The sequence below is a fragment of the Crocodylus siamensis genome, chromosome 1 (assembly GCF_052110815.1).
Source record: "Crocodylus siamensis isolate JL-2025a chromosome 1, ASM5211081v1, whole genome shotgun sequence".
Taxonomy (NCBI): domain Eukaryota; kingdom Metazoa; phylum Chordata; order Crocodylia; family Crocodylidae; genus Crocodylus; species Crocodylus siamensis.
In genome coordinates this window covers 85668805-85683148 of record NC_143395.1, presented here as the reverse complement: position 1 = coordinate 85683148, position 14344 = coordinate 85668805, and the positions used below count along the sequence as shown (strand labels likewise).

At 42.5% G+C, this 14344-nt stretch overlaps 1 protein-coding gene across 1 annotated transcript in view; it reads left to right on the top strand.

Moving 5' to 3' along the window:
- The first annotated feature begins 10019 nt into the window (after window positions 1-10019).
- POPDC3 (popeye domain cAMP effector 3) overlaps window positions 10020-14344 on the top strand; it is a 28399-nt gene continuing 24074 nt past the window's right edge. Inside the window, exons 1-2 of the mRNA XM_090031306.1 lie at window positions 10020-10089; window positions 10782-11145. Of these exons, the coding sequence (XP_089887432.1) occupies window positions 10020-10089; window positions 10782-11145 (434 nt within the window). The remainder of the gene's footprint in view (window positions 10090-10781; window positions 11146-14344) is intronic.

Genomic DNA, 14344 nt, shown 5'->3' with positions numbered 1-14344 from the left:
CCAGAATTAGCATAGTTCCTCTCCTCAGATGAACTAAGTTAGACCAGAATGGCCATTTTTTGCCAGATCTAACCTCCCCAAATATGTGTACAGATGAGCACCAAAGGTTAGTTAGGTTGATCTAAGTATAACATCTGCATGTAGTCTAGATGCTACCCTGTCCTCCCTTATGCCTATGAAATTCTTAGTTATGTTTGGATTCTTTAGACGGGATACCTCTATTTCTGTTTAAGTCACTCTAAAGCTTTCATTGTAATAATTTATAATGAAGCATATCAAAGATATTTTCCATGGCTACCATGATAGAATATAGGCCTATTGTAGACTTTGTGTTTTCTTTTTCTTGTAAGTAATATACATCCATTGTCATTAAATTCTACACTATTTGAAGGAATTGAGGAACTGGGTAATGCAGATTCTTAAATGCTTCTAGATTGTCTCATCGTTTTCAGCTGCTATACAGTAGTCCCCCGATTTATGCCAGTATTGCCTTCTGAGGTAATTTTGTGTAATTCAAATTAACTTAAATTGGGACGACTTTCCCCATTGGAAATAGTAGAATAGTGAGGGGTTGCATACCCTAGACATACCATAGTCATAGCTTTTTTTCCCCTTTTCTCAGTGGACTTGCCTTCAGGAGGCGCATCTAGCATCTCAATTATGTATCTTAAGATGCTGCTACCACAATGGTGGCACAATGGCGGCCCAGCTCTGCTTGATTCCACCTGCAAATCTTGTGAGGCATTCACATATATGCGCAAATCTTGTGAGTGTTCACATATGTACATGAATGGCGTGCATCTCAAGGGGCATTTTCCAGTCCAGACCCTAATAAAAAATTGCATAAACATGAGACACGCATAAGTCAGAATTGCATAAATCAGGGGTCTACTGTAAAGGAATCTTTTAACATGTTTGTACAAGATGAAACATTTAGTTTAATCATTCATGTATTTCTCACCAGTTGTGGGACCACTACTAAAACTTCAAAAGGAGTACTGTAACCATCTGGTCACTAGGGGTGTGTGAAGCGGGCAGTATTCAATTTGGATTCATAGATTTCATAGACTTCATAGACATTAGGGCTGGAAGGGACCTCGGGACATCATCGAGTCCAGCCCCCTGCCCAAAGGGCAGGAAGTCAGCTGGGGTCATAGGATCCCAGCAAGATAAGCATCCAATTTACTCTTGAAGGTGTTCAATGTAGGTGCTTGAACCACCTCCGCTGGCAGACTGTTCCAGACCTTGGGGGCTCGGACAGTAAAGAAATTCTTCTTTATGTCCAGCCTGAAACGATCTTGCAGGAGTTTGTGACCGTTCGACCCCGTCATCCCTTGGGGCGCTCTGGTGAACAGACGTTCCCCCAGATCCTGGTGGTCACCCCTGATAAACTTATAGGTGGCCATCAGATCACCCCTGAGCCTGCGCTTTTCCAGGCTAAAGAGTCCCATGACTCTCAGCCTGTCATCGTAAGATCTGTTTTCCTGACCTCTGATCATGTGCGTGGTTCTCCTCTGGACTCTCTCAAGCTTCTCCACATCCTTTTTGAATTGTGGAGCCCAAAACTGGATGCAGTACTCCAGCTGCGGCCTCACCAAGGCCGAGTACAAGGGGAGAATGACATCCCGGGATTTGCTCGAGAAGCATCTATGGATGCACGCCAGCATTTTGGTCGCTTTACTAGCCGCAGCATCGCATTGCAGACTCATGTTCATCTTGTGGTCAATGATGACCCCCAAGTCTCTTTCTTCTGTAATGCTAACCAACGTAGCACTGCCGAGCCTATAAGGGTGCTGCAGGTTTTTCCTCCCAAGGTGGAGAACCTTGCATTTATCGGTGTTAAACACCATGAGCTTCTCGTCTGCCCATTTGCTGAGCTTGTCCAGGTCAGCCTGGATCACCCACCTATCTTCTGGCGTGGATGCTTTGCCCCAAAGTTTGGTGTCATCGGCGAACTTGGCCAGTCCACTCCTGACTCCAATGTCCACATCGTTAATGAAGATGTTGAACAGTATGGGTCCCAGGACAGAGCCTTGAGGGACCCCACTGGTCACAGGGCACCATGATGAGTGACTGCCATCAATCACAACCCTCTGGGTCCGACCACGAAGCCAATTTCCCAGCCAGCGGATCGTGGTGGAGCCAAGGCCACAACTGGGCAGTTTGGCCAAGAGGTGATCATGAGAGATTAAAGGGTCCTCTGATTTGATTCAGATATTTGGCCCTTGAATTGGACCGAATCTCTGCCGAATTGAATCAGGGACCAAAGCTTTGCACAGCCCTACTGGTCACTATGGAAGCTTTCTCTGGAATAGTCTTTTTATTTAGTATAAAGAAATAGGTTGAATGACTGAATTTTAAATAATGTGAAGCTCTCATATGTACAGAAAATTGTGTAAATGAATTATCTACCTATATAAATTAGTTGTATTAATTTAAGCCCCCACACATATAATATGATTATTGCTGCCAAGGAAAGTGTTGGTATTTATCCCTTTCTGAAAATGATGAGACCCTTTTAATGATGTGCCTCAAGTTGGGAAGCACCGAAAATCATTGTTTACTTTTTAAATTCCTGAACATTACCTTTGTCTTTGCATAGGCCTTGTCTAGGCCTTTTTCCTACCTTCTGCAACCTTAGCCTTTCAGGAATGGTCTGAATCATATTATGCAAATAAAGGGTTGTCTTTTAGACTTGTAAAAAATGACACCTATACAAAGATGGCAGCTGATGCCATTTAATAATGATAATTACTGAACTTCATAAACACCCATCAATAATTGGGAATTATTTTTTATGTGACAGTGGCCACTTTTAAAGTCACTTATTTGAAGCTGACAACTAACGAAATGTCTATTATTCTGTAATAATTCACCTCACTGCATGAGAATGTAATAAAAAGGTTCCTATCCACTGCTGCCTGTAGCTGTCATGGCACATTGTGCATTTATCACAGAGCTCCAGATAATATTAGTATTTAATGACTATGCAACGATAAGTCTAAAACTGGATGAATAGAATGTCTTCCATCGAGTTCTAGTTAAGGTGACATCAACATTCATTTGTGTCATAGCCACTTGCTGGTATTCAGACATACTCCAGAAATGCTGAAAGGGATACTCTATCAAATCGCAACTGAATGAATGACCATAAAAATGATTCTGTTGTCTTACTGTCTTCAGATTGCTTTATAAAGGCATCTGTATTCCAGAAAGGCAAAGAATATAATTAATCATTGACACAACTGAATAGGCACATTGTCTAAGTGATCCATTAGGAAGCAGTTTTAAGAATATTTATTTGATTATATACATTTTTATAATTCATTAGCAACATAATAAAGTGAAGACACTCAAATGGATACACTCCTCTTCTTGCACCTTGGAATTAACAAGAACAATACCCCTGCTGTCTGCAGCCCTGGTCACAAATCTGGGCATGTCTTCAGTAAATGGTACAGCACCAATGGTGGATGCAGTTAAATTTGTATTTGCAGGGAACTTTGTATTTATGGGAGACTGTTATACTAATAACCACAGTCAGACCAGGAATTTGAGGCATTAAACAAACACTGACTTTAGCATCTGTGACAACAGTCTAAGCAAGTAGATCAGGAGATGAAAGTTTGTGAATATTTAACTACTGTATACCTGTTCTGCTATAGAGGGCCCTCCAGTCCAGAGCACTAAGCAGGGGGTGAGATTTTTTAATTGTTTCCCAGGCTCTACTGATATGCTGTGCTGCAGCTGTAAGGCACATTTGTACTACAGAGGTGTTTGGTCTTCACTTCCATCCATCTGGCAATGTTTAAAGCAGGGGTGGGCAATTATTTTGGCTGGAGGGCCACTTAATGAGTTTTGGTGAGGCATCAAGGGCTGCAAGGTAGCCCTGTCCCTTGATATATGCCCCCCCTAGTTGCCATCTTGTGACCAGGAGTCCTGCCCCCTAACACTTGCCACTGGAAGTTTCTCCCCCGGCCCAGGAAGTACTCCTTTTGGGAAGGGTGGCAGGGGGCGGTGTTGCTCGTATATTGTGTAGAGAAGTGTGTGGGGGGGGTGATGGGGTAGGTATAGTGTGTGGGGATAATGTGTGGGGGTGTAAGGGGGTGTGGATGTATGTGTGGGTGTGGGGTGTATGTGGGTGTGGTTGAGGGGTGGGGTACGTGGCACTGTTGGGGAGGTGTGTGGGCATGGATGTGGGGTGGGGTAGGGTGGGGAGAGGGGGATTGGAGCTGCCAGTCTGGCTCACAGCACACTGCAAAGGGCAGGGAAGCAGCTACCACCAGTGGGCAGCAACAGAAGCCCCTGCAAAAGGAGAGTGGGGGGACAGGAAGCTGAGCCTGACATCACCAGCTCTCTTGGTTTCTGACCCACACCTGCCCAGGGCTGCAGCTGGGCCAGTGCTGGCTTCTGCTGCTATTGCTGCTGCTTCTGTTATGTGCCTGCCTGACAGGGCTGCACCAAAAGCGCACTGGATTCTGCTGCTGCTCCCCCACCTCCTGCCTGTCCTGTGCCTCCCCCATGGGGCTTTGTGAGCAGCACCCAAGCTCCTTCATGCCCCCCACCTCCATCCATGCACTCCCCTGCCCAGCACAAACCGGACCAAAGTGAGCTGCAGGCAGAGCCCACGCCACTCCCCTCAATGCTGCAGCTTCGTTTCCCTATCTGCTGCCCAGAGCACTGCAATAGGGAAAAGAAGAGGAGCTGCCAGAGGCTGGGGGAGCCCAGCAGTTTCCTGGGCAGGAGCAACCCTACTCAGAAGCTATCTGCTGGTGGGGCTGACACCCTCCAGTGGGGGAGGCTGGGAACATAGTATGTGCTGCCCTAGGCTGGACTTCACCCCATGCTGAATGCAGCATGGGCAGCCACCTGCACGGCCAGATACAATTAATTGGTGGGTACCTGCCTGTGGGCTGGATCCAATTAGCTGGTGGGCTGGATATGGCCCGCAGGCCCTATTTTGCCCACCACTGGTTTAGAGAAAGTATCTTTCTCCACACTTAAGCTTAGTAGAGAGATTTCATAAAATACTCCAAGAGTTTTTCTTGGTGAGATTACTGGATTCAACTCCCAAAGGGATGCCTTTAGAAAATTATATAAAAAAGTAATTAAGTAGCTCTGCTTACTTTCTATGAGGATATACAATCAAGCTGTCCATTAGAGAAGCCTAATCAGGAATTTTTCTCTGGTAGCAGTCAGGAGAGTTGCATATTGTACTGCTGACTAAAAATGAAGGTGCACATTGATATAAACTGAAATGCATGTTTGTTGGCACATAGTCACAGCCTGGCAGAGAAGAGGCAAAGCTGCTGAAATTTGAGTAAAAGTGACTCCTAGGTATATTAGCTGCATATTATTGTAATGTGACTTGTTATATGTTTTCTTCCTGTTCATAGATATCAGTCAAACAAAAAAATATAGCTTACTACATGGGCAGAGTCCTGAATCTTCTCTCTTGAGTTATACACAATGACATAATTTTTTTTTCTTTTCTGTAGGAAAAGTCAGCCTTTGATATAAGAATGTGTAGAGACTTTTTAAAATTTGGATTCAAATTTTCTAATAGCCTTTTCATGTCCCTCTCTTGAGACTGCTTAAAAAACTGAAGGATAGAATTCATAGAGGAAAAAATAGATAGCTTTATATAGAGAGAATTTATCAATGTCACTATAATACTCTCCCCTGCTTTTTTTTAATCTATTTTATTGACTGAGCACTGTGCAAAGAAGAAAAAGGAATATGCAGTGGAGATTTACTAAGCATTCAAGATATTCTAAGGAAATATAAAATAACTTCTCCCAAATAAATACAGGTATTGATAACTTCTGCCACCTACAGTATGCAGTGATGGAAGAAAGCCCATTATTTTGTATCTGAGATAGTAGAAACAGGAGTGATTTAGTTTGTGCTAAACCAAGGAAAACAGAATTGGAAAGAACCAATTAGTGGATATAAGGAAGTAGATGACACTATCTTCTAAATAGTGAAATCAATCACTGAGTTTTTGTCCCTATAATTGAAGGAAAGCATTAACACTTCTACAGGGGAAGAAAGTAGGATATTGGTATCTATTAAATGAGCAATTCTTAGCCCCCTACTGAAAGACTAAAAATAATTACAGCTCTCTAATTTGCAGAAAAGGCTGTTGAGAAATACATAAGAAGATAGCTTTGACATTTTATGGCATGATCAGATTTCCTTGACCCCTGCAAGGAGTCTGAGTAGTAGATATGGACATTTTAAAGTTTTTGCTCTTACACTTTGCCTATCATTGTGGTAAATGAACACTGTCTTGTGAATTGATGCTATCCTCACTGTAGGAGACAATTTCATATGTCCATGCGGATTCTGTTAAATCTACCTTTGGTACCAGCAAAATCTAACATACTCTTGATTGGCTTTTTTCTCCCAGGGGCTATTCTTGCAGATGGAAATAGCATAACTAGTAATACCACTATACCAGCAGCTAGCAAGGAAAGAATATAATAAAAATACAACTCTGGCTCTATGCCACTTGAGGATTCCCTCTACCCTGCTTGAATTCCTGGGTAGACTCCTGAGTCAGCATTATTGCTGCTTTGTGCTGCCAGAACAATGCAATTAAGGCAGTTTGGAACCAACAATTAGGCCTTGCCTTTGCACCCTTTTCAGTGTCCAACATTTTTAAACTTAAATGTATCATTTATATTTTGTATCACTAATATATGAGATAATGCTGATCATAATTTGTTTTTTATTTATTATTTCATTTGATCTTTTTTAAAAACTGTGTTTCTGCGGACAGAAAATAAACAGGATTTACAGGAAATTAATCCAAGAGGAGTCTATTTACTCAGCCAGTTGACTCAATGCATGTTAGGCACTGTAAGCCTCGCCTTATTATGCAATATATTGCCATTCTACTATTTTCTCACATATGCTGTATATATAGCCATATATATATTTATCAGTCTTGAGAAAAATCGTCTTCCAAGGAGTTGAAAGGCCAAGACTTTCAAAAGTGATTTTTCAGTTTTTTGAACCTGCGATATCACAAAAGGGACAGATTTTCAGATAAATGCCTAGTACTCGCTGAAAAACAAACCCCTTTAAGGTGCCTCAATTTGGTAACCCAAACTTAAGGCACACAAAATCATAGTCCATTTATGAAAACTACTGATCTGCAATCTGTGCCCTTCTCTACATATTTTTGTGCCTTATTTAAATCACTTGAAACCACTTGTTAGTTGTAAGTGTTCTTCCCTAATACACTAAATATACACATCATGTACTCTATTGTAAGCTGCTAAGAACACAGAGAGTGTATTTACAACTGAGCTGAGCTAAATTTAGAAGGGTATTTGTAGTCTGAAAATATCCCAAAATGGTGAATGGCTACAGAATATTTCCTGTGGAGCTGACTGAATTAAAATAGGCATTGTTATAGTAACTGTTCTTAACTAACTGTTCCTTGGGCTACTGCTACAAGTTACATTTATGCCATGATAAACATGTTAATCATGGCATAAATGACAAGGTGTTATATGTGTACCCAATTTAAGGCACCATAAAATGGCAAACCTGCCATAAAATTGTTCTGCATACAATGTAGAACAATTTTATGGCTGGTTTGATAGCACTTCAAATTGAACCTGTGGCTGTGCCAACTATCAGCTGCTTCTCAGCTCAGGCTGGAGACCTCATTAGGGTCTGGAACTGGCCCTAGTGTGGTCCCCATTGGGGCTGACAACCAGCTAAGTTATGGATGTATTAATGATTTTCTTGTTAATTAGGCATGATCTCTATTGTAGAACAAGCACAGGCTCTGGACTTGTGAGTATCTGGCTGTTAACTTTCCAGTGCAGGGGGAACCTGGAATCATAATCCCAAACTCTTCCTGTACTGGCAAGTAGGGTGCTATTGTGATCTGATCCCTGACCCCAAAATCTCACTTCCTGCCATACACATGTGGCATGGTGGGAGACAGTGTTGTTAGGACTGAGGATCAAATCCCATGGCACATATAAGTGAATGTCTGCCGGGGCTTTGGTGATCCATATTTGTAGGATAAATTATAGCACGTTGGCAGTTGCTTTTAAAAGTGCAATTTAAAAAGTATCTTATGAAATGCACCAAACTTCCTTGCGTGATCAACAATAATGATCATTCTTAATTAACAAGAAAACCATTAATAATCACAGCAGTAAATAAGACTTCATCTTTCAATATATTTATTTATTTATTCCTTTTCCCAAGGTCAGTTCTCTATATCAGTTATATTAATTACATGAATGATTGAATTTTTATAGAGACCTTAATTAGACAAAAATAGAAACTTCAGAAATTCTCTTCTTTTGTCTATCCCATCTGCTACCAGCCCAATGAAAAATAAACATAATGGGATGATTAATCCTTAATGCAAATGGAGATGAATTTGAACCAGTGATTAGAGACCTTCAGCTCCATAAACATAAAAAGAACCAAACAAGATAAGCCTGCACACAACCTTACTTAATCATGTAGAAATCTCCCAAATAAATGGTCTTCCTAAAATGACGAATACAAAGGAAATCTAAAAGTTGGTATTTAAAAAGGCACTCTGAATGTTTCTAAGTCATTAAGAAATTATAAAAGCCTCAGTAGACTTACAAGACATGCACATTTTTTCCAGGCAAGAAAGTAAGGACTATAGTCAAGCATCTTGGTTTTGGATTTATGTAACGTATGACTGCCATTGAATCATCATTCCAGCAATTTGCTCTTCAGATTTTAGGAAAATTACTTAAAAAGTTCACGTGACCTTTTCCCTGACAAATTTGGATTTTAGATCTAATAAAATGAAGCAGCCAGGGAAAATGGACCAAAATGTTGTTGACATAAGACCTGATTCTACAATTTAATATTCATGATAGATGAATGTGTTCCTTCTCTTTCTTTCTTCATGTAAGCATAGCAGTCTGACCCCATGTTGTAACTTGCCAAATTAAGCCTTGATCCTCACAGCTGGCCAATATATATTACACAGTAGAAAGAACTGAGACTCCCCAGACATGATATTTACAATGGCATAACTCATAGTCATAGCTAACTGCGCATTTGCATCTGCAGTGCCTGTGCATTTAGTATTCTATTATCTTACTTTGGTAGTAACTTGGAATTACAAGCCTGTCTACTTTAATTACTAAAATACATGTCTCCAAAGCGTAAAAAGGCAAGAAAGAATGAATTTATGGTTACCATACTAAAAGAGATATGTCCAACTCAGGAATAACACTTTTAATTATATTTTATGTGAGACATTTGTTCTGAAATGAGATCATTAAAGAATATGTATAAATAGAGACACCACAATCATGTAATACAGCAAGATAAAATGTTTGCGGTGCATTTCAAAGGGAATATACATGCTGGTTAATCTGGGGGGAAAAAAAAGGAAATTAGATTTTTGTTTATTTAGAAATGAATAGTTCCAGAGAATATAACTTCAGGTGGCAGCATAATGGAAATATAATTCTTGTTAGGGTTTTGTGCTTTAAAAAGGCAAGAGATACTCACCTAGTATCTCTTGCATTATTAAGGAACATATTTTAGTGCCTAGATAGAAACATGCAGAAAAAGAGGATTGATATTTTATATCATTTCTAAATTAAAAGAGTTTATGAAATGAGCTCTTTGGCTAAGCCTGTGATTCTCAACCAGAGTGCTGCAGCATGCTAGAGTGCCTTGAGATCCTTTCAAGGGTGCCAGAGTTGCCATGAAGCGTTAGCACTATTAGGTGTGTAAATGTCACTCACGATAAATGCAGAGATTTCAAACACGAATCCATAGCATTAAAACTATTTCTGATCTCTTACAGTCTTTCTGAGGTCTTGGCAACAGAAAAATTGCTCTATTATTTCTTGGCAGTCAACAAATGAGTGAAAGCTAAGAGCTGGCATTTTCTCAGGGCTGCCTGGAGTCCAGAGAGGAGTACCTTAGGTCTAAAAAGCTTGAAACTACTGTTCTACCTAGAGAGACACATGTAGAAAAAGAGGGTTGATATGTTCACGGGAAGACCTAGGATTTGGGAAAGGGGAGATACAGGTGGTGTGGTGTATCAGCACATAAAACGTAATGCACATTTTTCTCCAGTTAAAAAGAAACTAAAATCTTAATTAATAATGTTAGAGGCCTAGCGCTGTGCTATCCAGTTTGGGACTGAAGCAGAAACAGTCTGTCTCTTTCTCTCTCTCTTTACTGGAAATGTGCCTTTATTCGCTGTATCAGGGCACATACTAAAAAAAAGCAACATTATTAAGTAAAATCTGTCACTTCTTTAGTCCTGTAGTCATTAGAATGAAATGAACAACTGCTTTTTTAGATTCACAGAAGTCAATCTAGCCTTTCTGAGCATCCCCACAGGTGCCTCCAGCGGTTCACTTGGAAGTTATTTCCACTCTGGAGTCTCTCTTCCCCAGAAGTCACATTTCCACCTTTGAGGTAAGGTTTTTTAACTCGAGTTAAAACCAGTCTGCAGGGCTGTGAAACAGGAGCTGGAGCACCCAGGAGCTGGAACAGAAATCCTGGCTTCTCTAGCAGAACATGAAGCCTATTAAAAAAGGGCCACCAGGTTGTTAACACCTGGGGAATGAGCTTAGAAGGAAGGGGGGGGGGGTGACAGCGGGCCACAACTCAAGTGAGGCCCCTCAGCGCTGCCTCTGTAACAAGGCTAACGCTGACTTGAAGTTTGGGCGGTTCAGGGATCCAAGTCTGCTGGACCCGGCTGCTACATCCAAAGAGTCTGAAGTGAGCTCTTTGGACAGGGGACGAGCAGCGCTGGGCAGCCGCCCGCGAACCGTCTCTTTCCCCGCGCCCTCAGTGTCTCCGCCGTCTGGCCGCGCCGGGCCCCGCAGGAAGCGCCTGCGCGCTCGGGGCGGCGCCGCCCGCAGCCGCCCGCCGGCTCCGTGCCCATTTCCGTGCGAGCGGCGGGCCAGGCTTTCCCGAAGTGGCGGCGGCGCAGCGGAGCAGGTGCCCGGCGGCCGGGAAAGTTTGGCGGGGGCGGCCCCGGAGCCTGCGGGACCCGGCGCTGCCTCTCGGTTGCCAGGCGGGGGAGGCGTCGTGTGAGCGCTCTTGCAGTCGGAGCGGAGTCGCGAAGCAGCAGGCGCCCCTCGCCCAGCCCGGCGGCAGGTAGGCGGCGGCGTGGCGAGCCCGCTCCCGCGGGAAGGTCAGCGGCCCCAGGGCGGCCAGCGCCCGCCGCCGCCTGGCGCCGGGGCCGGGGCCGGGACCGCCCCGCGGGCGTTGGGGGCCCAGTGACGGCACGGCGGGCGGGCGGGCGGGCGCGCGCGCAGCGTTCCGCGCCTGGAGCTTCGGGGCGGCCGCTCCACGGGCTGCGCTCGGCGCGGGGGCTCCGCAGAGCGGCGGCCTCTGCACAAGAACCCGTTGATGGACCAGGCCCTTCTCCCCTGGCTTCAATAACCCTCACCTGCCTGCTCTGCTCCTCTCTCTCTCTCCACCCTAAAGAATAACTCCCCCAAGAAATAAGCAACAAGAGTAAATGGATTCTCAAATCGGTTGCCTTGTTGTTCCATGATTTCCCCCCTCCCTTCTTTCTTGAAACAAGGGGAAAATCAAAGTGAAAGCAAGCATCTCTTTCCCTCCCTGCCTCCAACTAAGTGTTTTACAAGTTTTCTCTAGGCTATCAGCTCTTCTTTTAAAGCGCGGTGTCCATCTGGGTTGCCAGTCACTTTGTAGGCAAATAACTGTTCTTGCCCAATGTTGAATCTTGGAACCACGTGGAAGTCTCATAAAAAGTATCATTGATAAATCTCGCTTCCAGACTTCTGGCTTCTTGCCATTGAGTAATGGGAGTTAGGTGGCATATTTCCAAGTGAGAAGGTTTCCAGAGATGCAAGCAAAACAAAGGGCTTTCATACGGGTGGACCTGTTGCTGTCGGGGCCTGGCACAATGCTGTATGGTGTCACATCTGGAAGTGGCTTAGAAAATGCGCTTTAGGGAAGTACTTTAGCAAATGTGGCAGTTGGAGATGCAGTGTCAAACTTAGTGTCTGAAATGAAGAGAATAGACTTTGTTACAGAGAAGAATGTAATGCGATAGTTTTAATTTGGCAGAAGGTAGATTTTCTTGTAGGGAAAGGTCTCCAAAGTTAAACCTGATCCAGTAGATTGGGTATTTCTTTTTCTGCAGCTCAAGAAAAGAATTATAAATTTTCCTATTAACTTTTGGGAGGGGAGAGGAAGAGTTTGTTTATTTAGGTTGTAAGCACTTGGGAACCAGGCTCTCTTTTCCTGTGTAGTATAATGGTTTCCAGGGTCTCCAGAAGCTAACAATGCAAAATAATGATAGGATATGTGTCCAGTGTGGTTTCAGCATGGAAATTGCACAGGTACTGGAAGCAGTCTAACCTGAATACCACATCATGGGTATGCCTGAAGTGTACATAACTATATTGGGATACAAAATTATAAGTTTCTTCTGGTACTGGTAGGAAAAAAAACAGGGGCAAGTGTATATGTGTACTTCAGTATGAGTGTGTTCATTTATTTGTTAGTCCATACAACATTATAAGCTGCATAAAACCGTGTCTTGATTAAAAAACGCAACTCTAGTTTGTTCTTAAAACAGTACTCAAGTCAAAACAAACTACTTACCCTTTCAAGTGGAGCAGGGGTAGGGAGGTGAAACTTATAGGATTATGGGGTAAATAAATCAGTATCCCCAACTACCCATTTGTTTTGGTAACTAATTATATTAGTCCTCTTATTTGTGAATATACTGTACCTAGATGTAAAGAAGGACTATGTTGCAAAAAACAATAGTGCATGGTTTTCATCTTTAGTTTGGAAATAGGATGCCAATGTGAGAGTAACACTACGAAGGAGGCTAATACAGTTATGCAGTCTACATACTTATTAATTTCACACTGTACTCTGCATGGTTTGCTAATACAGCTGTAAAGCAGCTTTTTAAAAATATACTATGGCTGCATGCTGTGTTATTGATTATAGTTAAAGTTGTACTGTGAACAGGAATATAGCTTATTTCATGTTACTATCTTCATTATATAATGAAAATGAATGGGCAACGTGTTAACAAGTATATCCTGGATTATTTAATAATAATAATCACATTTGAATACAATAGATTCTGCTACCATCCCCAAAGTACTAGCTGTCCACCGTTCTTAAAAATAAAGTTATGATTATTTTCTTAGTCCATACCAGTACGTTTAACATGCAGTGTTCCCTTTCATCTAAAAGACTTAAAGACAGATGACCACTTTTGCCAACAACTCGGAGGACTGCATAGGTACTGTTTGTTCTCTGTGCTTCAGTAGTCCTCATCCAAAGTGAAATTAGAAACTTTAAAATGTTTTCCTAAGGAATATTTATTATTTAGAGATGGAAATACTCTTAGAGAGAAGACCATCAAAGAATTGTCTTGTGCGTCTTATAGTGATAAATACAATTATGGCATAATCTAAATTTTTAAACTACAATAAATTGTTAAAACATTAAAGATAAAAGTAGGAAATTTTAGTAGCTTTTATTGGACACAACATTCAATGGAGCTTAAGTATTCTTCACTCTTTTCCCTCTCCCTCTCCTTTTCCTTTTTATCTTAGTAAAAGATTAATTAATTGAATTCAAACAGAAGTGATGCTACTGCTAATTATGCAACAAGGTCAAAGATGCATACAAATAAACCCAACAAAATGAAAGTGCCAAGCTATAATATATCTGAATTGTTACCTTTTTATTCAGAAACGGGAAATCTGCTTCAGCTGTGTTTTAACCAAACACATGAAAGATGCTGGTGCTAGGGGTGTACCGATAAAGATTTTCTTGCCTGATACCAATGGCCAATGACTAACCAACCACAGCAGCCAAAGCCAATCCAATAAATGATATTTAGTAATAGTGCAGGGCATTTTAAACTACTGACATAAATGAGCCTTTTGTTTTGCTTTGTATTTAATGCACATGCACATGCTTCCTGCCTGCTCCAGCACTTGATGAGGAAGGCAGTAACTGCCTTATTTCCACAAACATCCCCCCTCCCTTCCCTTGCCCATGGCTCCTACCCACAGCCCTGATCCCTGTGCAGCCTGTGCCGCCATCCCGGATGGCAGGGCGGACCCTTGTGCAGTGACACTGGCTGCATTTGTAACCCCAGAGCATGCTGCTGCCTCGGAGCCTGTGGGTGGCCCCATGCAGCCAAGCTCCTGCGGATGCCAGGAAGAAGTCATGTTTGCAAAGGTTGCCAGTGGAATGTCCCATGCATGGCACCTTACCCCATCTGTGCAGAGCCCAACATCTCCATGGCAGTTGTGGAGGTCAGGCAGGCCTCTGCTGCATGCACAGCATT